The following is a 22,134-nucleotide window of genomic DNA, read 5'->3' as shown; positions in this document are numbered from 1 at the left end:
CTAAATCTAGCATAGCATAAGGAGATTCAAAATCAATGTTGAGTAACGGCTACGTCCGCAACTTAAACTAGTAGCTCATTTATTTAAATTTGGGCAGCATCTCCCCTGTAACAAGAGCCTCCTCCAGTACCATATACAAACAATAATGACCAGAGAAATCTAGCAATACATAATTATCAATAACAAGACACCATAAAACAACAACAAGTCATAACTACATTGCGACGAACAACAAGCTCCAATTGGAATTCGTATACCCCATATCACCCCTTATAAACTTCTTACTTTAACTTAATAGTAACTCTCTCTAAGTGTGATAGGAAGGAATTTCTCAAAAAATAGGTGAGAGAATTGGTCCCAAGTAAGAGTAGGCGACCCTGCTGGTCTGGTAGATACATAATCCTTCCACTATCTCTTGGCGAAACTCGTAATATGAAACAGAGCAAAATAGACCTCATTGGTCTCAACTATACCCATGTTCCGCAGCACCTCATAGCAGCGGTCAAGATAATCATATGGGTCTTCAGAAGGTGCTCCACTGAAGTGATCTGTTAAGAGCTTGGTAAACCTGTCCAATCTTAATAACCCCTCAGAAGACATGGCATGTCCATCATCGACCTGTGCCACAACAACTGGATGAACTACCCCAACTAACAGGGTTGCTGGAGTCTAATACTAAGGAACCATCTGATCTAGAGTTTGAGTAGCGGGAGTCTGTGCTCCTCCAGCCTGTGAGACGGCTGGTGCCATAGGAAATGTACTGGCCTAGGCCACACTTTCCATAAGGACCCCCAAATGGACCAAAGCGTCCTGAAACACTGGGGTGGCGATGAGCCCCTTCGAAACATGAGCTGCTCCAACAGGTGCAGTCTGAGCTGGAACCTCCTCATCAAAATCTACTTAAGGCTTCACTGCTGGTGCTGCTGCTTGAGCTCTAGGCTGAGCTCTGCCTCTTCCTAGAGCCTCTGGCGCGAGATCAGCTTTGACCTCTGCCCCTCGTAGGAGCTGCTGCTAGGGGCTCCGGTTGCTGTCCAACTGGAAATGCAGTGCGTGTACTCGCTATCAGCGAGAGATCAAGAATAGAAGAGTTCAATCATTAATGGTAGAATAAACTCGCACGCCAGAGAAGAATAGAAGTGAAATTGTTCCTAACTCCATAGCCTATGGAAGATAAGTACAGAAGTCTCCTTACCGATCCTCCAGACTCTACTAAGTTTGCTCGTGACACGGGAGACCTATGCAACCTAGTTATCTAATACCAACTTGTTGCGGCACACAACCTGATCCCACAATATAACAAAATCAGTATCATATTTCACCCTTATTTCATCGTATCAATCCACCCTTATTCCACCTATTGCGGCGTGCAACACGATCCCACCATATTAGTACAAATTCACCCTTATTCAACCATATCAATCCACCCTTATTTCACATGCTGCAGCGTGCAACCCGATCCCACCATATCAGTACCAAAAACTCAATGTGCATAGTCAAGTCAATAATTCAAATCACGAGAACCTTTACGATTAATAAATGCCAAACTGAACAAAAAAGGAAACCTTGTACAACACGGAAATTCATATAGGTAATACTACACAGTAAGTCAAGTCCGGTAAATGACAATTAGAAGGTGCAAGTAAGACAGCTAAAGTAAGTAGCAGCGAATAAAATATGAAAGGATCTAACATTATTAAAAGAAGAAAATATTGATTAACAAGTAGCAAATAAGCATGGAAGGAATTTAGAGCATGTAACATTTAAGATAGGGAATGAGATAATTAATGAAAAGCGGAAAAGAAGGGAAAACAGGTAATTCAGCGGCATATAAGCACTCGTCACCTCGCATATTCGCTGCAACACATGAAATTCACATAGCACATAGTCCGAGGGTTCCTAATTTCCTCAAGTCAAGATTAAACTCAACACTTACCTCGCTCTAAAGATCAACTCAAAGCTCAATCATGGCTTTGCCTTTCAAACAAGCCTCCAAACCAATAAAATCAAGAAAATTATCAAACCAAACAATTCAAAATAAGTCTTAGAAACCACCCACGATTGCGAAAGATTCAGTTTAGGTCATTATTGAAAAAGTCAACTCCCGAGCCCACTTGGTCCAAACCCGAAATTCAGACCAAAACCCGATTATCCATTCACCCCCGAGCCCGTTAATGTAATTTGTTTTGAAATTCGACCTCAATTTGAGGTCTAAATCCCAATTTTTACAAAAATCCCTAATTCTATAGAAACACCCAATTTCCACCATGAAAACTTTAGATTTTAGGTTGAAATCTCATGAAATATAATGAAAGATTGAAAGAAAATAGGTTAGAATCACTTACCAATGGATTGGGGAAGAAGGGCTCTTGGAAAAATTGACTCTATGGTTTTCTAGTTTTGAAATTTTGAAGAATGAATGAAAATTCCGTCTAACTCATATATGTTCAATGCAGATATCGCAATTGCAACCAGGGGTTCGCAATTGTGAACCCGCAAATGCGAAAAATATCTCGCAATTGCGAAGTCTTCGCACCTTTGGTTTCATCGCATTTGCGATGAAATGTTCGCAAATGCAAACTCTGATTTCCCCGCAAATGCGACCTCCTGATCACAATTGCAATTCCTGCTGACTCAGGCCTTCTTCGCAAATGCGAAGAAGTGGTTTGCAAATGCGAACCTAACAGGACTTTGGGTTGTTCACAAATGCGAATACTGACCTCGCATTTGCGAGATCAGAGACCAGCACCAGAACCAGATGCACCAGCTATGTTTTCTAAGTCCAAATTCACTTCGTAGCCTATTCGAAACTCACCCGAGCCCTCGGAGCTCTAAACAAAATATGCACCCAAGTCGAAAAACATCATACGAACTTGCTCGGGCAATCAAAACGCCAAAATAATACCTAAAACTACAAATTGGACATCAAATAAAATTAAATTTTCAAGACAACTCATGAACTTCTATTTTAACAATCGGACGTCCGAATTATGTCAAACCAACTCCGTTTCTCACCAAATTTGACATACAAGTGATAAATATAGAAATGGACCTATATCGGGTCCGAAACAAAAATACGGACCCGATATTAATAAAGTCAAATATTGGTGAAACTTTTAGATTCATTAAGCCTTTAAACCTGAATTTTTCAACAAAATATGATAACCCAAGCTAGGGACCTCCGAATTTGATTCCGGGCATACGCCCAAATTCCAAATCACGATACGTACCCACTAGGATAGTCAAAATATGGATTTAGGTCTGTCTGTTCAAAACGTTGACTGAAGTCAACTCAAATAGATTTTAAGGCTAAAATTTCATATTTCATCAGATTTTAACATAAAAGCTTTGTGAGAAAACACCCAGACTGTGCACGCAAATCGAGAAAGGCTAAAATAAGATATTTAAGGCTTCGAAACACCAGAATTAGGTTCAAAAACTCTAGATGACCCGTCAGGTCATCACATGACTTTTGTTAACTTTTTCAATTTGTTTAAAGATTGAACCTTTTCATTCGTGGGTAATTTCTAAAACTTGTTTTGGATTGTTTGAATGATATTTGTCTAGATTTGGTTGGTTTTGAGGCATTTTCTAAAGGAAAAACCGTAGTTGGTTGTTGATTTGATTTCGGAAAGAGGTAAGTGGCGTGGTTAAGTTTTACTTGAGGGAACAAGGACTTGGTTGGTCTATTTGGTATGTGAATTAAGTTTGGGGATGACGTATATGCATGGTGAAAATTGTATAGGTGTTATCATGAGTTTAAGCATGCGGAGTGGGCTATTTATCATCATGTCGTTCTTTATTCTATGCTATATTTTGTTATATTCTTTGATTGCTACATGCCATTACTTGTTACCTGTCATTTATTTATTATAGTTTCCATTTATTCATTTCTTGATTATTATTTTCCTTACTTGCTATATGCTCTCACTTGTATTAAATGAACGGCTTTACTATTTCATGCCTTACTTTCCTTTAACCTACCTGTTGTACATTATTATGTTATACCTGATTGTGTGAGCTCTTGACTATTCTTGTGTTAATTACTTGTTGAGGTTCGTATTGGATTACAATGTGAGAATATTTTGTGATTTTAAGTTGTTGGTTGTACTACGTTTGTTCTTGTAGGTCCTTGGTGATATGCACGCTTTACTTCCTTTTTTTGTTGGAATCTAGAACTTGTTGCATTAGGTTGTTATGGCTAATGGAATGATATTTGGAATGGGTTGTGCCGTAATAGATATTGAAATGATATTGAGACCGGGTTTCATGCTGCAATAAATGTTGATTTGGATTTGGGATTAGGTTGCGTAGCCCGACGAGAAATGATGTGTTGTAACTGTTTGTGACTGGGGTGTTCTTTTTTTTATTGATGTTATCTTGGGGCCCTATGTTAGTTGACCTTCTGGTCTCGTTGTTATGAGTTTATCTGTTTTCTCTTTATTCATGTTGTCTTCTATTTATTATTCGTACAGGTTTATAGTGAGTGTCCTGTCATAGTCTTATCACTACTTCGTCTCTAAGTTAGGCTCAGTACTTACGAGTACATGAGGTCGGTTGTACTCATACAATAATTATGTACTTCTAATGCAGATCTCGGTGTTGGTCTTAGTGATGCATAGAGGAGATTGCTTGGGCCAGATCTAACTAGGAAACTTGAGGTAGAGCTGCACAACGTTCGCAGTCCCTGAAGTCCCCTTTCTACCTTGTTTTACTCTTTACTTTGTTTCGGAAAGTTGTATTTCATTTTAGATTATAATTATAGCATTATAGTTGATCAGGTACTTGTGACTCCAAATTTCTTTAATTAATATGGACATCGTTTCTTATGGATTTATTTCATGTATTTTAAAGTATTTCATTCTTTAATTACCAATATTCTTTTTTAAAATTGTTACGACCCAAAATCCCTACCGCTGGGTCGTAATGACACCTAACATCTACTTGCTAGGCAAGCCAACATTAGTACACAGTTACTTATTTTAAAACCAACTTGAAAGGAGTTTAATAAGAAAATAAAGCTGTAGAAATTTAAAATAGATATAATAACTCCAAACGCTGAATAATCAAATCCCGAAATCTAGTGTCACAAGTACATGAGCATACTATAAGAGCTACAACTAAATGTCTGAATGAAAATACAACTGTTTGAAATGAAACGAATAGTAGAACAAGATAAGGAAAGGGACTTCAGGGGCTGTGACCGTTGTACAACTATACCTCAAGTGTCTGTGAAAAGTTAATCTGAGCAAGCCTCTACTAACTGTTGTTGGGTCCAACACCAGAATCTGCACAAGAAATGCAGAACTGTAGCATAAGTACAACTGACCCCATATACTTTGTAAGTACCTACCCTAATATTGACGAAGTAGTGACGAGCCTATAACAAGGTACTCACTATAAACATGTGTGAATATAAATAAAATAATAGCATAAATAGAGGAAAAACAAGAATTTAACATAAAACTGGTACTAAAAACACGTAGCAAAGGGCCCCAGAATAACACATATGCTCAACTCCTCAATTTCAACAAGGATACAATAACAATCAACAATAATAAATATCTTTTCCATTGCGGTGCGCAACCCGATCCACAATTGTATATAAATAGCAAGTCTTCTCCGTTTGACATGCAACCCGATCCCACAGAATAATAATATAGATGAACTATAGCCAACTATGGCGTTTTTCAAATAAAATATAATAAGAGAATTACCTAATTAAAGACATAAAACAGAAAAAAGTGGCTATCTAACAACACACAAAGTTTGATAGCAAATAAAGGCAATAAATAAATAAAGACACATATACATGGAAGTAATTAGCAATTACGGCATATAACGAATAAAGACATGAATTTAACAATTAAAAGCAAGTAACAGTTAAAGTATTTAACAAGTAATAACATGGATTAAATGAAGTCATAAAATAATTGAAAACAATAAATAAATATCCTAACCCGAATGCTTTAACCCGTGAAAGCATATATACACTCGTTACCTTATATATACACTATTTTCCCATATAATTCAAATAACAAATAGACCAACGAGTCCTAAATCCCTCAAGTCAAATTTAGACACGATACTTACCTCTTTGCGCAACCAACTCAACAATCAACCACGTCTTTTCCTTTCGAAGAGGCCTCCAAACCAATCAAATCTAGCCAAATATCATTCAAACAATTCAAAATAAGATTCAGTAACTACCCACGAATGAAAATATCTTTGATGAAAATGAAAAAGTCAACAAAAGTCAACCCAAGCCCACTTGGTCAAAATCTGAGATCCGGACCAAAATTTGATTACCCATTCATCCCCGAGCCCGGTTATGAAATTTATTTCGAAATTCGACCTCAATTTGAGGTGTAACTCTCAATTTTATAAATTCCTATATTCTACCCAAATTCCTAATTTCTACCATAAAAATCAAAGGTTTGATGTTAAAAACTCGTGTAAAGTAATGGGAAATATAAGAAATGAATTAGAATACCTTATCAATGAATTTGGGAAGAAAAGGTTCTTCAAAAATCACCTCTAGAGTATTTGGAGTTGAGAAATAGTGTAAAATGAGCTATGTTCTGATTTTTTCCTCTTTTACCCAGCTGTAGGTATCGCCATTGTGCACTCTTGTTCGTAAATGTGATGCCTGCAAATGTGACACACTGATCGCAAATGCGATTAGTGCATTAGATGCCCAGAAGTTACAAATGCGACATTTTGTTAGCAAATGCAAAAGGTCCCCCATCTCAAATGCGCCCAAATGCTTCGCAAATGTGAAGCTGACAATTGTTACTAGTGGTCGCAAATGCGACCAAGACGTTCGCAAAAGTGACTGCCCACAATGTGCAAAAGAAGATATTTTTCTCGCAAAATACGAGGTCACCCAACCCAGGCCCATGCTCGCAAATGCGAGATCTGCAGTAATGCACCAACAGTTGCAAAATATCCCAAACTCATCTGATATTCCCCCGAAACTCATCTGAGCCTCTCGGTCTCCAAATCAAACATTCACACAAGTGTAATAATATCATACAAACTTGCTCGCTACCTCAAATCTTCAAAATAACATCAAATAACAAGTATCGATCACCCCGGATCCCAACCAAACGTGCGTACAAGTCCAAAACATTATATGAACCTACCGAAATCGTCAAAATACCGATCCGATGTTGTTTACCAAGAATATTGACTGTGGTCAACTCAAGCCACATTTCAAATCTAAAATCACTTTTTGTTCAAATTTTTATGCAAAAACTTTCCAAAAAACGAGACGGACCACGCACACAAATAAAGAAAAACCTAATGGAGCTAATCGAGGTCTCGGAACACGAAAATAATGTCTAGTACTTAAAATGACCTATCAGATCATTACAATGTCGTATATGCTAATGCAAATTGGTGCTCGCATTTGTGATAACTCCAGCACAACAAACTAGCAACTATGAACAAAGTCCAAAACATTCTCCGAAACTCACCCAAGCCTCTCCATACTAAACATCCATATAAGTCTAGAAACATTAAACGAACTCGCTCGCGAGTTCAAAACACCAAAATAACATTCGGAACCATGAATCGAACACCAAAACACATAGAGTTCACAATGAAACTCAATTATCACTAAAACCACAACCAATCATCTAGTTCCTACCAAACCAACTCGTAATGACACCAAACTTTGCGCACAAGTTTCAAATGACAAAACGGACATATTCCAAGTCCCGAAACCAAAATCCGAACTCGATATCCAAAAAGTCAACTCATGGTCAAACTTAGAAAATTTCTAAACCTCTAAATTGCCAACTTCCTGTGAAAAGAGCCAAATCAACCTAGGAACTTCCGAATTCAATTTCAAGTATACACCTAAGTCCAAAATCACCATACGAATATATTTAGACCACTAAAATACCGTTCCGGGATTTTTTCCACATAAGTCAAACCTCGGACAACACTTCCAACCTAAGCTTCCAAACTAAGAACCAAGCATTCCAAATCAATAGAAAACCTCTCTGAAACCCAATCAATCATCGCCTCAAGTCGCACAACCACAAATACACATACAGAGAGCTTCGAATGGGGAAACGAGACACAAATACATAAAACGACCGATCATGTTGTTACACCGCATATATTAATAAGTGATGAAGGCACACATTTTTTTAACAGGTTGTTGGATAATCTCTTAGAAAAATATAGGGTCAAATACAAGGTTGCAACCGTCTATTATTCTCAAACTAGTGGTCAAGTTGAGGTGTCAAATAGACAGGTAAAGCAGATTCTCAAGAAGATGGTTAGTGTGAATAGAAAGGACTTAGCTGCAAAGTTTTATGATGCTCTATGGACGTATCGGACCACTTACAAAACTCCAATCAGGGCCTCTGCATACAAGCTGATTTATGCAAAGCCGTGTCACTTGTTGGTGGAACTCGATCCGTGGCTACAACAGATGTATATACATACAGTCCTTTCTTGTTTTGTAGAATGGAATAATGAATCTAATTTTCTTATTAATTCTGCAAGTTGATGTTTTTGTATTCATGCACTAGACATTAGAATTCTGTGTTCCGCTAAAGCAGACAAAACAATCCTGATAGACAATTGCTTCAAATGACAGTAATTAAACAAGTATGATAAATGGACAGCCTAACCATTTTGGAATAGGCCCAAAAGAAGAAAAAAAAATGGGGATCCTGTTAAGACTAGAAAAAAAAATAAAGGACCACTCTACCATGATATTCTTGATCTTTATTGTTGACGATTATATTCCAAGCACCAGCGTGAGGAAAAGATACATCAAGCAACCAGGAACCACTGTATATATTATCTCATGGTTCTCTCCCAATATATATTGCTCCCTTCGTTTCACTTTATTTGTCATACTTTGGCTTAACACAATATTTAAGAAAGAAAAAAGATCCTTGAAATTTGGTGTCTTTAATATGCCATAATATTTATATAGCTATAAAACTTTTAAAATTTGTGATTTTAAACATATTATAGTATTTTGTGTGAGTATAAAAACTTCTCTCGAAAGAAATATTAAAATGTCACTACAAGAATAATGCGAATTACCTGGGGATTTTCTGGGAGAATTTTTCTCGGATTTTCATGCAGAAATCTAAAATTCTTAATTTCTAGAATATTTTACCTTCGAAAAATATTTTCCCAGGAAAATTCGCATGTAAATTTGGCGCCACTTTGCACCAAAATATTATTCGGGGAATTATTTGCAGAAATTATTTGCAAGTACTAAGGAATGGAATTATTTACTTGGAGAATTACCTAAAGGTTGTCGGTGATTTTCTTGCTTCTTGGAGAATCACTTGGGGATTTTATTGTTCCATATTTAGATGCAATTCTTTCTGGAGATTTTCTTGGGGATTTGCATACTTGGGTGTACCTATGGATTTCGTTGTTATAATTTTTGCTGAATTCTTTTCTTGAGGATTGACCTGGAATTTTCTTACTTGAAAAGTTACTTGGGGATGTTTGCTATGCAGATTCCTCCTTCGATTCAAATAAACCATTATGCAATAATCTCACACTAATATGTTCTTGAAAAGAAAAGGTTTAAAGTAATAAACTTGACACAATTATTAATGAAATCATCATATTTAGTTAATCTATTTATTGATGATAATGTCATGTCATATTTATCAACATTTAAAGCTAAATGTACTTATATAATTTATATGATATAAAAGTTAATAATGTGATACTTTTCTGAATTGAATATTACAAACTATTAAGAATGATATGGCCAGTTAGGCAGTTACTAATCCAATAATAAAATAGTTGTTATAAATATATTGAAAGTCAACAAAAGAATTAAATATGAAGAAATTAAATAAAAAACAAAATTTTTTAAAATAACTAATCTTTCTACCCAATTTATTAGGAATTGAGGCATAATAATTAATATTATTTAAATCTAATTAGTGTTTAGCTAATATCATTAGAATATAAACTAAATTCTGTATTGTTGATTAACGTAAGTATAGTTTTTAAGTAGAAAAAATATTGAGCTACCTATTATTAACGTGATTAAATTATAAGTGATACTTAAATATTGAGTGATCTTCTCATTTAGGTATAATAAATATTGGTAATAGGCTATATTCATGTAGTTTAGTGACTATTTACGCCCCAACTTAGCTATACTTTATTGCTATATGAAGGTTAAATGACAACAAATGACTCTAACAATGAATTTTGTGCTTTGCAGGAGCAAGTCCTGATGATGAGGACATTAAACAGTGTTTGGAGTTAATTTGGAGCAGGGAAGGCCAATCGGAGGTGAGTGCGCGTGAAAGAAGAAGGAAAAAATGGAAGACAGTTGAGTTCCATGAGCGCGGGCCAACCGCGGCTGCTCCCAGGTCACGCTCGTCAGGCAGAAAGGAATGCAATATGCGTGGTCTGACTGCAGTCCGAGCGCGATCGCGCTCGTCACTCCGAGGAAATTTATTTCAGGGGTAAATTCATAAGTTCGAGGCAACTCTCCTTAACCTATAAGAAGCACAGCTCGCCCAAAAAGAAAGTATCAAGGTTTTCGAAGGGTTATTGAAGGCAAGAAGAGGCAAGAGGCAAGGCAGAAGATTCGGCATAGAGTTTTACCTTTCTTCCTCTTGTTTTGATTCTACTGTTATGATTGTAAAAATAATTATGCGTAGCTAAACTCTTAATCTGGGGTTTTGATGGAACCTCTTGGAGGATGAATTTCTTGATATGTTAATATAGATTTGCTTTAATATTTTTTTATGTTTGTTCAGCTATATTGTGATTGATATTGATTGAAGGGCCATCAATCGGCTATACCTATTTAGTATGCATTACCCAGGGGAGAGTGCATATTTAGGTAGTTGTTGAACAGCACCACTCCTAACATATATATGGATCAATACGAAGAGTTTAAAGGTGGGATTAGGAATAATAAAACCTTGGGTGTGATCAAAGTGAGCTGTAACTAAGTCCAGCAAGCGTAATTCAGGAGAATATATCTAGTATATTGTTGTAATTACTCGGGAGAGAGTTACGAAGTCAGAGTGCTCATGATTGATAGAGAAGACTTAGGCAAATTTATAGTAAATATAGCGAAAAGGATTTCGACAAGAGGGGAAATCAGAACCTTAGACAATTCTCATTCTTGCTTACAAACAGTTTATAGCTAGTTCTTAATTAATGCATTTTTATTACGTAATATTTAGTTAATAAACACCCAATTTGTTACTCAAAAATCTCTGAAGATTGAATACGTGAATTTCTGTGAGTCCAATAGTTGTGATCGATAGGTTAATTCCTTGTGGGATTCGACTCTGGACTTGTTAACTGGAATATATTTGCAGCGACCGCTTTGTCCTTTTTATAAGGCATAGTTGGGCGTGATAAAATTTTAGCGCTGTTACCGGGGACTTAACGGTGTTATTGGTTGCAGTTAAAAAGAAGTGCAAGAATTCTTAGTGTAGTCAATTTTCTTCAATTTAAACTAACCATTGAAATACTAATGTTTGTAGTCGTGGTTGTTGCAGGTGCATGCCTAGAAACTCCTCAAGAACTGGTGAATTATTCGAAGCATTATTAGATCCTGAAAAGGTGTTCCAGGCATTGAACCGTGCAAACAGAAAAGGCAAACAACAACAGAACTCAACCGAAAAAATTGAACTAGACATGGAAGACGATAATCTAAACAACAGAGACAACACGAATGACCCAAACAATAGAGACAACGCAAATGACCCAAATGATAAGGGTGTGGCACCTCTTGTGCCAAAAACAACACTATATGATTGGGCACAACCCATCGTTGACAACTTAGCAAATGCCATTATAGTCCTTCAGATACAAGCAGATTCATTCCAGATCACAAATAACATGCTACATTTGTTGCAGAACAATGGACTATTCTCTAGGTCATACGTTGAAGATCCTCAGTAGCATCTAAAGAATATACTGTCAATCTGTGCCACGCAGAGGCAGCACAACGTGACACCGAAAGCAATACGTTTGTTGTTGTTTCCATTCTCAGTGACAGGAGCAGCTCAGACTTGGATTAATTCACTCCCTATCAACTCCATCACTACTTGGGAGAAATTAGTCAAGCAATATTTGAGCAAATTTCATCCACCCAATAAGACTGCTCAGCAAATTGATGAGATATTGAGCTTCAAACAGAAACCAACTGAGATACTACATGAAACGTGTGAGAGATTCAAGGGTCTGCTGGTTACGTCCACATCATGGTATTCTTGAGCAGATGTTGGGGCAGATATTTTACTTGGGTTTGGCAGATAGTTTGAAAGCCAATGTTGATGCTTCAGCAGGTGGAGCATTTTTGAGCAAAACATTCAGAGAGAGCAACATCCTACTTGATAAGATGGCACAAACATGGATAACAAGGAACTCTCCAATCACTCATGTGGTTCACTCAGTAGCTCTAGACCCAGCTAACTCTATAGCTGAAAATATGGCCACTCTAATGATACAAATGAGCATCCTCACCAAGAAGGTTGAAGAATCAGGCCAGAAGCAGCAGGTACACATAGTTGATGCAACCAATAGGGGTCTATGTACATCATGCATTAATCAACCATATGTCTGCTCATGGAGTGCTGAAGGTGATAATCAACAATATCAGGAGAACATGAATTATGTGGCCAACTATGGGGGACCGAGATCAGGTGTTCAGAATTGGGGTCAGCAGAATCAACAATATAGACCAGCTCAGCAGCAGTACAATAACAACAATATCATGGGGCTATGCAACCATAGGGGCAAATGGTGCCTTACCAAAGGCAACAAGGGTACAACCAGTAAAATCAGCATCAGGCTTACCAACAACCTCCACAACAACAGCTTGTGAGGCATGAAGATGGGTTTGCTAAACTTGAGGGGATGATGCAACAAGTGATTGGGTCCATTAGAAAACTAGCTGACAGAGTAGACTCACATGAGTCAGCAATTAAGAATATTGAGATCTAGTTAGGATAGATTTCCATGGCCTTAAATAATCGTCCTCATGTGACGTTGCCTGCAGGCACCCAAATCAATCTAAAAGAGCAGGGCCCGAAGCAACTGAAGGCAGTGAGTCTCCAAAATGGTAGAGACTTAGATATGGAGCAAGAAATTGCTCGCAAAAGCAGACCGACTGAGATACTGGTGCTAGTACCCATTGGGATAGATGATTCAACAGGTTTAACTGAGGTGACGGTTCAAAATGCGCAAGAGAACGCCAACAAAGAAGAAGAGGTTATGAAAGAGACTGAGGCTACACCGGAACTGACAGTAGAAGCAGTGGCTAAACAAGATAAAAACCAAATCAAAGGGAAGAAGCGACCTCCAGCACCATTCCCACAGAGATTGGCCAAGTATTAGAATATGAGTATTACAAGAAATTTTTGGAGATGTTGAAGCAAATTCAGGTAAACATTCCATTAATTGATGTTTTAAAGGAGATGCCTAGTTATGCAAAGATGATGAAGGACCTGATGTCCCACAATTTTGACTTTCAAGACTTGGCCATGGTTACGCTAACTCGGACTTGCAGTGGTGTTGTGACGAGACCCATAGCTGAGAAGTTGTCTGACACACGGAGTTTCACAATCCCTTGCACAATAGGCAACTTTACTTTTGCTAAGGCACTGTGTGATCTGGGAGCAAACATAAACCTTATGCCCCTAGATATCTGCAAAACGCTAGGCATTGGAAGAGCTAAACCCACGTCTATGCTGCTACAGCTGGCTGACCGAACAATGAAGAGGCCCTCTGGGATTCTAGATGATTTATTGGTGCAGGTTGGGAAGTTTGTGTTCCTAGCAGATTTTGTCATCCTTAACTGTCGGGTTGACGAGGAAATTCCCATAATTTTGGGAAGACCATTCTTGGCCACTGGGAGAGCTTTAATTGATTGTGAAACTGGAGAGCTCAAGATGAGATTAAATGATGAAGAGATAACATTCAATGTGCAGAAATCTATGCGGAGACCAAGTGAATTTGTTAATTGCTCTCTGATAGATGCGGTGAATATAGTGTTGGAGGAGGACGATGAAGCATTGAACATTAAAGATCCTCTAGCAGCTTGTTGCATGAACTTAGACGAAGCTAATGGTGAATACTTGGCAGAGTGGGTACTGGCTCTTGAAGGCCAAGGTTTTTGGAAAAGGGAGCTTGAATTTGAGCCTTTGCACTTGAAGGGAAGAAAAACTCCTCTAGCTAAGTCGTCAATAGAAGAGCCACCAAAGATGGAACTGAAGTCACTGCCATCCCATCTCGGGTATGCATTCTTAGGACCTGACTCAACTTTACCTATTATTATCTCAGCTAATTTGTTAGATGTGTAGGCACAACAACTGTTGCAGGTACAAACTGAGTGCAAGACTGCAATTGGGTGGACCATTGTAGACATTAAGGGGATTAGCCTGGCCTTTTGTATGCATAAGATTCTACTAGAAGATGGCACAAACCTTCCAGAGAACAACAAAGAAGGCTGAACCCCAACATGAAAGAAATGGTGAAAAAGGAAGTGATTAAATGGTTAGATACAGGAATCATATTCCCTATCTCTGATAGTAACAGGGTTAGTGCAGTGCAGTGTGTACCAAAAAAGGGTGGTATGACGGTAGTAAAAAATGAGAAGAATGAGTTGATCTCTACATGAACAGTCACAGGTTGGCGAATCTGTATGGATTATAGGAAGTTGAACTTGGCTACCAGGAAGGACCATTTCCCACTGTCATTCATCGATCAGATGCTAGATAGTATGGTAGGGAGGTCTCACTTTTTTCTTCCTGGATGGTACTCGGGGTATAATCAGATTTCCATTGCCCTAGAGGATAGAGAGAAAACATTGTTCACCTGCCCTTATGGTATCTATGCTTTTCGGCGAATGCCCTTGGGCCTATGCAACCCACCCGTCACATTCCAAAGGTGCATGATGGACATCTTCACAGATATGGTAGAGGAGATAATTAAGGTTTTCATGGATGACTTCTCAGTGATGGGGAATTCATTCGATGATTGCCTTGTGAACTTGAGACGAGTTTTCAAAAGGGGTATCCAGACTAATCTGGTACTCAACTGGGAAAAGTCCCATTTCATGGTACAAGAAGGTATAGTCTTGGGAACCTAGTGTCAAGTAAAGGTAGTGAGGTGGATCGTGCAAAGGTTGATGTGATAAAAAAGCTTCCACCACCCACCTCTGTCAAAGCAATCAAAAGTTTTCTAGGGCACGCCGATTTCTATAGGAGATTTATAAAAGATTTTTCCAAAATTGCTAACCCCTTGTGTAAATTGCTTGAAAAAGATCACCCTTTTGTGTTTTCAGATGACTATAGGGTGCCTTTTGAGGAATTAAAGAAGAGATTGGTAACAATACCTATCATAGTTGCCCCCAACTGGGAGCAACCGTTTGAGCTGATGTGTGTTGCTAGTGACTATGCTGGGGGAGCGGTTCTTGGGCAGCGAAAAGATAAAATCATGTATCCAATATTACTACGCAAGTAGAACATTGAGTGGAGCCCATCTAAATTATACTATGACCAAGAAAGAGATGCTAGCTATGATGTTCACATTTGACAAGTTCAGGTCTTACCTGATAGGCTCAAAGGTAATTATTTATACTGACCATGCTGCTCTCAGGTACTTAATTAAAAAGAAGGAGTCAAAACCGTGCCTGATTCGATGGGTGCTACTGCTGCAAGAGTTTGATTTGGAGATCCGTGACCGAAAGGGAAAGGAAAACCAAGTAGCTGACCATTTAACCAGACTGGAAGGAGCTGCAAAGAAGGTTGAGGTAGAAGAGATTCTGGAAACTTTTCCAGATGAAAACTACTAACCATGAGTCTCGAGGAAGCGCCATAGTATGCAGACATTGCAAACTACCTGGCGAGCGGTATTGTTCCTTATGACTTTTTCTCTGTTCAAAATAAAAAGTTCTTTAGTGATTGTTGTAGACATGTGATTTTTGATCCTCTACAAGATTTTTAGATTTTAGCATGTAAATATTTAATTTTGGCCTAATATCGTTATTTCAACTAATTTTGACTCTTTTACTTTATTTTCATACAAAAAACAAAAATTACAAAAAAATAGTTTCATTATGGTTTTGTAGTCATTTTTAATCTTGAAAAATACCAAAAATATAGTTTTATTTTAACGGTCAGTCTTATTTTAATAATTATTTTTAGTCAAGTAGGGTTAATTAATATTTTTGGTAATATTTGTATATGGGTAGATTTTTAGTTAATTAAGCTAATTTTTAAGTAAAGCTAGTCATAAAGGCCCAAGTTTCTAGCCCATTCCCTGAGCCCAATACCCTAAAACCTTTCTTAAAACCTAGGGATCTAATACACAAAAAGATATAGGACTAATCAGCAAAAAGACAAAAATATAAGCCAAAGGCCGAAGATCTAAAAAGGGCGAACCAGGAGATACACAAAAGATGAGCGCCGCAATACACAAAACTCCCAACCCCCCCCCCCAACCTTATCGATCGTCTTCTTCATGAAGACTTAAGGGAAGCAGCCATTTTCAAACATAAAAACACACCATAATCAGCTCCTTGTTCAAGCTAACACACAAAAGAGAAGGAACCATCTCCCCCTCAACCCAGAGCCATCACACACGCGAACCCCATATCCAGCCTACCCTACACCACCTTCCTCTATGTCTGCCATCTCTGGCGAGCTCCATCGATGCACGCAAAAGGAAAACGTGGACGGGAACAACGCGAAAATAGATAGGAAAGGAACAGGTTTGTAACACCTTAAACTCGGCGCAAAAATGACTGAAGACAACCCCCTAAACAATCCAAAACATTCAAATACAGTCAATGTTAAGTGAGGTCTCCGTTTAAACTTCGGCGAGGTTTTTCCGGTGAGGTTTTTGTCTCAGACTATAGCTATTGCCATTTTCATTTTCTCCCAGTTTGCTGCATGAGTTTAGTAGGTTTGAGTCTCTTAAGGAGCTCGTTTGTTGAATCTGTCCAAAGCTCCGTTCGTTTGTCGCTAGTTCCGAGGTTGGAGATTTCTGGCGAGGCTTTCCTTTTGAGGACAAGTTGCCGGTCCTATTCGAATTTTCTTTTCCGGTGTGGTTGTGGCTATTGAAGTTACGGGAGGCCTTGATATCCCATTTCACCCAGGGAGACAAGTCAGTAACTTTGATTATGTTTTCTTACTTTGCCAGGAAGTTTGGCTATATAATAAAAGTGTGTTAAAATATCAGTCAATCTCTTGCTTGGTAGCTAATTTGAGAATGCAATGCATGGTTCCATCTTTCTTCTTGAGTTGGTAGCTTACTATTAATTAAGTTATTTTTATATTAGTGTAAATGGAATGTGATCATATATCCATTTGTCTGTAGACCATGCAACTGTGCCATTTTTCGTAGACTATTTTTAGTTTGTTGCCATTTATTTGAGAAAACGATGCCTCAGATTCGTTTGGCTAGTAATCACTTCTTTGGATTAAAGTTATTTCTCTCTTTAAATGATTCACTGTCTTCTCAATATATAGACATGAAAATTGTCTTTGAGGGTTGCGTGTGCAATCTTCAATCATGCCAAGAAATGGTTTATTAAATTATCATAACTACGGGTACAGTTCCCGTGACGTAGTTGTGATTTGTAATTTCTAAAATCCGGGTGTGCATTTCATATGACCCGACTTCAATTTCCAACAAGGTTAAATAGAATGTGTCATGAACCACGGGTGCATTTCATGTAGCATGGCTTACGATGTGTTTTAAATAACCTTGAAATTTTCCTGAAATATTAAAAGCGACTAAAAAGTTAAAAATGCACAATAGGTTTAAAAGTTGTAAAAAATCAGATAACTAGACCAATAATAATAGTTGAGCAATCGTGCTAAATCCACGGAATCCGGGAATGCCTAACACCTTCTCCCGAGTTAACAGAATTCCTTACCCGGATTTCTGTGTTCGCGGACTATAAAATAGAGTCGATCTTTCCTCAATTCGGGATTTAAACCGGTGACTTGGGACACCATAATTATCCCAAGTGGCGACTCTGAATTTTAAATAAATAATCACGTTTCGATTGTCACTTAAATTGGAAAATACTCCCTTATACCCTTTCGAGGTAAGAAAAAAGAGGTGTGACAGCTCTGGCAACTCTGCTGGGGAAAAGAACCCAGAATCTCTGGTTCAAGGTTCAGAATTCGAGCTTAGAATAATTGTTATAATTGGATTTGTTTATTACTTGCTTTATTACATGTTTGGGCCTAATGTGCTAAATGTTGCTTTTTACCGCTTTGATACTATTTGGATTATATATAAATTGCTACGAAACCCTCCTCTCTCTAAGTCTTCTAAATCATCTGGGAAGTTTGCACTTCGTGTGACTTCTCTTCTGTTAGAGTCATATCCCAATTTTAGAATGAGGTTCAGACAAGTTGCAAAGCCGGTGAAGCTTCTGTATTCTCGGTACGCTGCCCCCCTCCCAGCTCGAGCTGTCCGCTCGGGTAAGCCAGGTCTAGAACAAATAAACCCAGGTTTTTAAACCTAGAATAACATTGCCTCATGCCTGATCCCTAGTAGGAATTCTTGTTTGCGTCACGTGCATCTGACTTTGGGGACTCAACACAGGGGTTGGGTCCGTCTAGGACAAGTATACCCCAAAACATTAAAAGACCATCCTGATGCATCCTAATGTGCTACATGTTGCAATCTTCAAGGGTAAAAGGGTCACTTGGCGGACCAATGATAATTGAGGGCGAATGAAAAACGAAAAAAAAGAGGGTGAAGTGTGAGGATAAAGCGAGTAGGGCCCAATTATGTTTTCTACCACATTTTTGTTAAGAAAAAAAGAGCTTGAAAATTCAAAAAAAAAAAAAAAGATTTTGCACTTTTTCATCATTTTCTGAAAATCAGAAAATCAAAAAGAAAAGGAAAAGAAAAAAAATCCAAAAAGAGTTTACACGTTTCATCATTTTTTTCCAAAAAAGAAGACAAAAGAAAAAATATTTTCTCTAAATTAGTTGTTTTTTTATTATTTATTTCTCGCCCGTATTCATTCTACCCAAACTACGCATACCTGATTCTCGTCTTTGGAGGCGTGATACGTAGGCAACCCATATAGGGTCCGGTCTTTCTAGAAAATCTTAGGTTCTTGTCTTCGCGGGGTCTTAGCCAAATATTGCATTTTTAGCCACTCTAGCCACATAGGTTAAGTTTAGAAGAATAGTCACAATCATGTCTTGCATGTATCTAGTAGGGAATGTTATTGTCTCACGTAGTGTTGGTTTTAGTTTTTTCATACAGGTGTGGATCTACTTACCGGAGTTTGAGCATGACAGAAAACTCAGGATCGCTTATTTTTAATTTTTATGCTTTGAGTCTGTTTTTCTTTTTGTGTCGTCTTTTACCTACTAGTTTTGTACAGTAATGTCGAGTTTTTTGTTATTGTACTTTCTACTTTATATTTGAAAATGTGTGATGTAACTCAAAAATCCAAAAAAAAGGGTTTCACGTTTTATATTTTTGTTAGAAGTTTTCCTTAGAATACTAATTCTTTTAAGGTGGTTTTCCTTTAGGAAATTAATATCTAGAAATAAATAAAAATTCCTTTTATATTTCCCTTAGTATATTAAGACTAAAAATTCAAAAAAAAAGAAGGAATTTTCTTTTAGATATTGATTCCAAAAATTAAAAAAAAAATTCTTTTGAGGTTCTTGTTTGGGAAATTGATGAAAAATGAATAGAAAAAAACTCTTTTTATTTTACTAGAACTTTAGGACATTGTACATAGAAAAAAAAACAACATACTTCATTTTGTGTTTATCTTCAGAGTTTATTCCTTAGGTAGTCAAAAACTGAAATCCTGAAATATTTTCTTTTTATCTTGTTCATTTCTCGTTTCGCAATCTTTCTTCAGGGATATCAAATGAAAATTTAAAATATTTTTCTTTGGTTTATTCTTTAGATTTACTTCTTAAACAAAAAACAAAAATCAAAAAATATTTTTCTCTTCTAGGATTTTTCATTAATAGAGTATTTGTTTCCAAAAGAAAAAAGGAAAAACAAATCCGTTAAGCTTGAGTTTAGAATAGGTTATAGAACATTAAGTCTAGAAAATTAAAAAAAAAAGGATTTGCTTCTTTTATTTCTCTTTTCTCATCTGAGTAGTCATTAAGGTAGTAAGAAAAGAAAAAAATAAAAAGAAAAAGAGAACGTTAGTTTGTTTACTTTATTTCCTATCTTCCCGAACTACGCAAAGATCTGATTCACGCGGCGTCATGATACATAGGCAACCTACATCGGATTCGATCGAATTATTTTTTTATTTTTTAAAAAAAAAAGGAAAAAAGAGAAAAGAAAGAAAAAAGGGGGTGAAATTATGGGATGTGAGAAATGAGAGGAAAGAAAAGAGTGATGATTAGAAAAGAGTGATAAGAGGAAAGCCTGGATTAGTAGGCATCCTCCACCATCAGTTCCTATTAACCACACTGAAATCCTTGTCACCAATCTGCCACTGTCACGAGTCCAGGATATCTCCCCACAACCTTTTCACACTCCACCCCCCAAAACCACCTCATATCCCGCTCCTTTGACCACTCATGCTTTTGTAGCTCACCCACCTGATATATTTCCTCGATCCTCTAGCAAGACTGTGTTCAAAATCCCCGATGCCCAACACTATGCTCTAAAACCAATTTTCAAGATCTCTGGTCCATACTTTTACGCTCCTCATTTTGAGCCTCCTGGTGAGACTGCAAATCCTGTTAAGATAGTGGAGCAAGATGAGATATCCAGAAAGCTTAAAGGGTTTAAGATGCACAAGTTTAATTTGTATGATGGGCGTGGAGATCTAGTAGCCCATCTGAGGGGTTATTGCAGTGAAATGAAAAGTGCTGGTGGGAAAGATGATCTGTTGATGACATATTTCAGTGAGAGCCTGACTGAGATAGCTTTGGAATGGCATACTCGTCAAGATGTCAGTAAGTGGCATACATGAGATGACATGGCTCAAGATTTTGTGCGACACTTTTAAGTACAATATAGACATTGTCCCAGACCGCTCTTCCCTATCTCAGATGGAAAAGAAACCCTAGGAAAGTTTTAGGGAATTTTGGTTCAGATGGAACGAACAAGTTGCTCGAGATAGTCCTCCCATTGATAGAAAAGATGTTGTTACACCCCGCCAACAACAAGATCCAGTGAGCATTGCTGCTAAACACTTTCAGCCTCAAACCGACCCCATGAACATCCCCAAACTCCACATAATCCACCCCAATATTATCCTTCGAACAACATTCGGCCATCTGTCCAATCACTGGGTCACTCCAAAAGGCGAGCACGAGCACCGCAGAATCCTCACTAGCCTCCACCAAAATTTCCAAGTGCCATATAACCCACATTCAAGCCAATGGTGTATAAGGGAACAAAGGCTGAAAGATAATTTTACACCAATATGAGGGTCCTATGCAAGTTTGTTTGAGAGATTAAAGCATTGCGACATGATTGCACCTATTCCTATAAATTATATAGACCCACATGAAAGAAGCTTTGACCCTACTAAAAGGTGTAAATACCATTCCAATGCCCAGGGACACAATGTTGAAGATTGTCGTGCTTTGAAAAGGGAAATAGAAAGAATGATTCAAGAAGGAATAATTGTGGTTCAAGGCAGTAATATCGCAAGTGTCACACATAATCCTCTACAGGTGCATGACAATACACAAATTGTTGGGATGGTTTGCAATGACGAAGGGTTGCTCAAAGGAGTCAATGAGCCACTTGGTGAAGGCATTGTGATTGAAGTTGGTGAAGGTCCTAGTGATATTGATGTGGAACTCAGTGGCTAAGATGCCGAGCTTGGTAATTGGAAAGACGCTCCTCTCTTGGCTAGCCAGGGAGGAGTCTTGGTGGTTTATTTTGTTGTCATTTCTTTTGTCCGGGTTATTTCAGTGTTGTAATCCGGATATTGTCTTGTGACTCAAACCCTTCTATCCTTTTATTTTGCCTAGTTTCTTTAGTCGTAGTAACTCATTCAGTGTTATCTAGGTTTGTTCTAGGGTTGTAACCCCAATGTGTTTTGTTTGTTTTGTTGTTCAAACCCTTTTGCCGTCTATCTAATGCAATTTTATGTTTTCTGTTATTTCTAGTCATTTTTGTTTAGTTCTCTTTTCC

At 37.7% G+C, this 22,134-nt stretch overlaps 1 protein-coding gene and 1 long non-coding RNA gene across 2 annotated transcripts; one reads left to right on the top strand and one right to left on the bottom strand.

The window, feature by feature from the left end:
* Positions 1-5,200: 5,200 nt before the first annotated feature.
* On the bottom strand, positions 5,201-6,653 carry LOC138886865 (uncharacterized). The gene is made up of 3 exons (XR_011405794.1): positions 6,491-6,653; positions 6,091-6,160; positions 5,201-5,285 (listed from the first exon to the last, which is right to left on the bottom strand). It is a non-coding gene; the product is annotated as an uncharacterized lncRNA (long non-coding RNA).
* A 6,741-nt stretch (positions 6,654-13,394) lies between these two features.
* Positions 13,395-14,330, top strand: LOC138887329 (uncharacterized). The gene has a single exon (XM_070169064.1). It carries the CDS (start codon positions 13,395-13,397, stop codon positions 14,328-14,330), a length of 936 nt encoding a protein of 311 aa, XP_070025165.1.
* The last annotated feature ends 7,804 nt before the right edge of the window (positions 14,331-22,134 follow it).

The sequence above is a fragment of the Nicotiana sylvestris genome, chromosome 3, assembly GCF_000393655.2.
Source record: "Nicotiana sylvestris chromosome 3, ASM39365v2, whole genome shotgun sequence".
Taxonomy (NCBI): Eukaryota; Viridiplantae; Streptophyta; class Magnoliopsida; order Solanales; family Solanaceae; genus Nicotiana; species Nicotiana sylvestris.
Note: the sequence above shows the minus strand (reverse complement) of the source record. Positions and strands in the feature narration are given on the sequence as shown.

What these genes read in the sequence shown, in the direction of transcription:
- LOC138887329 (XM_070169064.1), top strand. Translation starts at nt 13,395, where the DNA reads ATGTTGAAGCAAATTCAGGTAAACATTCCATTAATTGATGTTTTAAAG.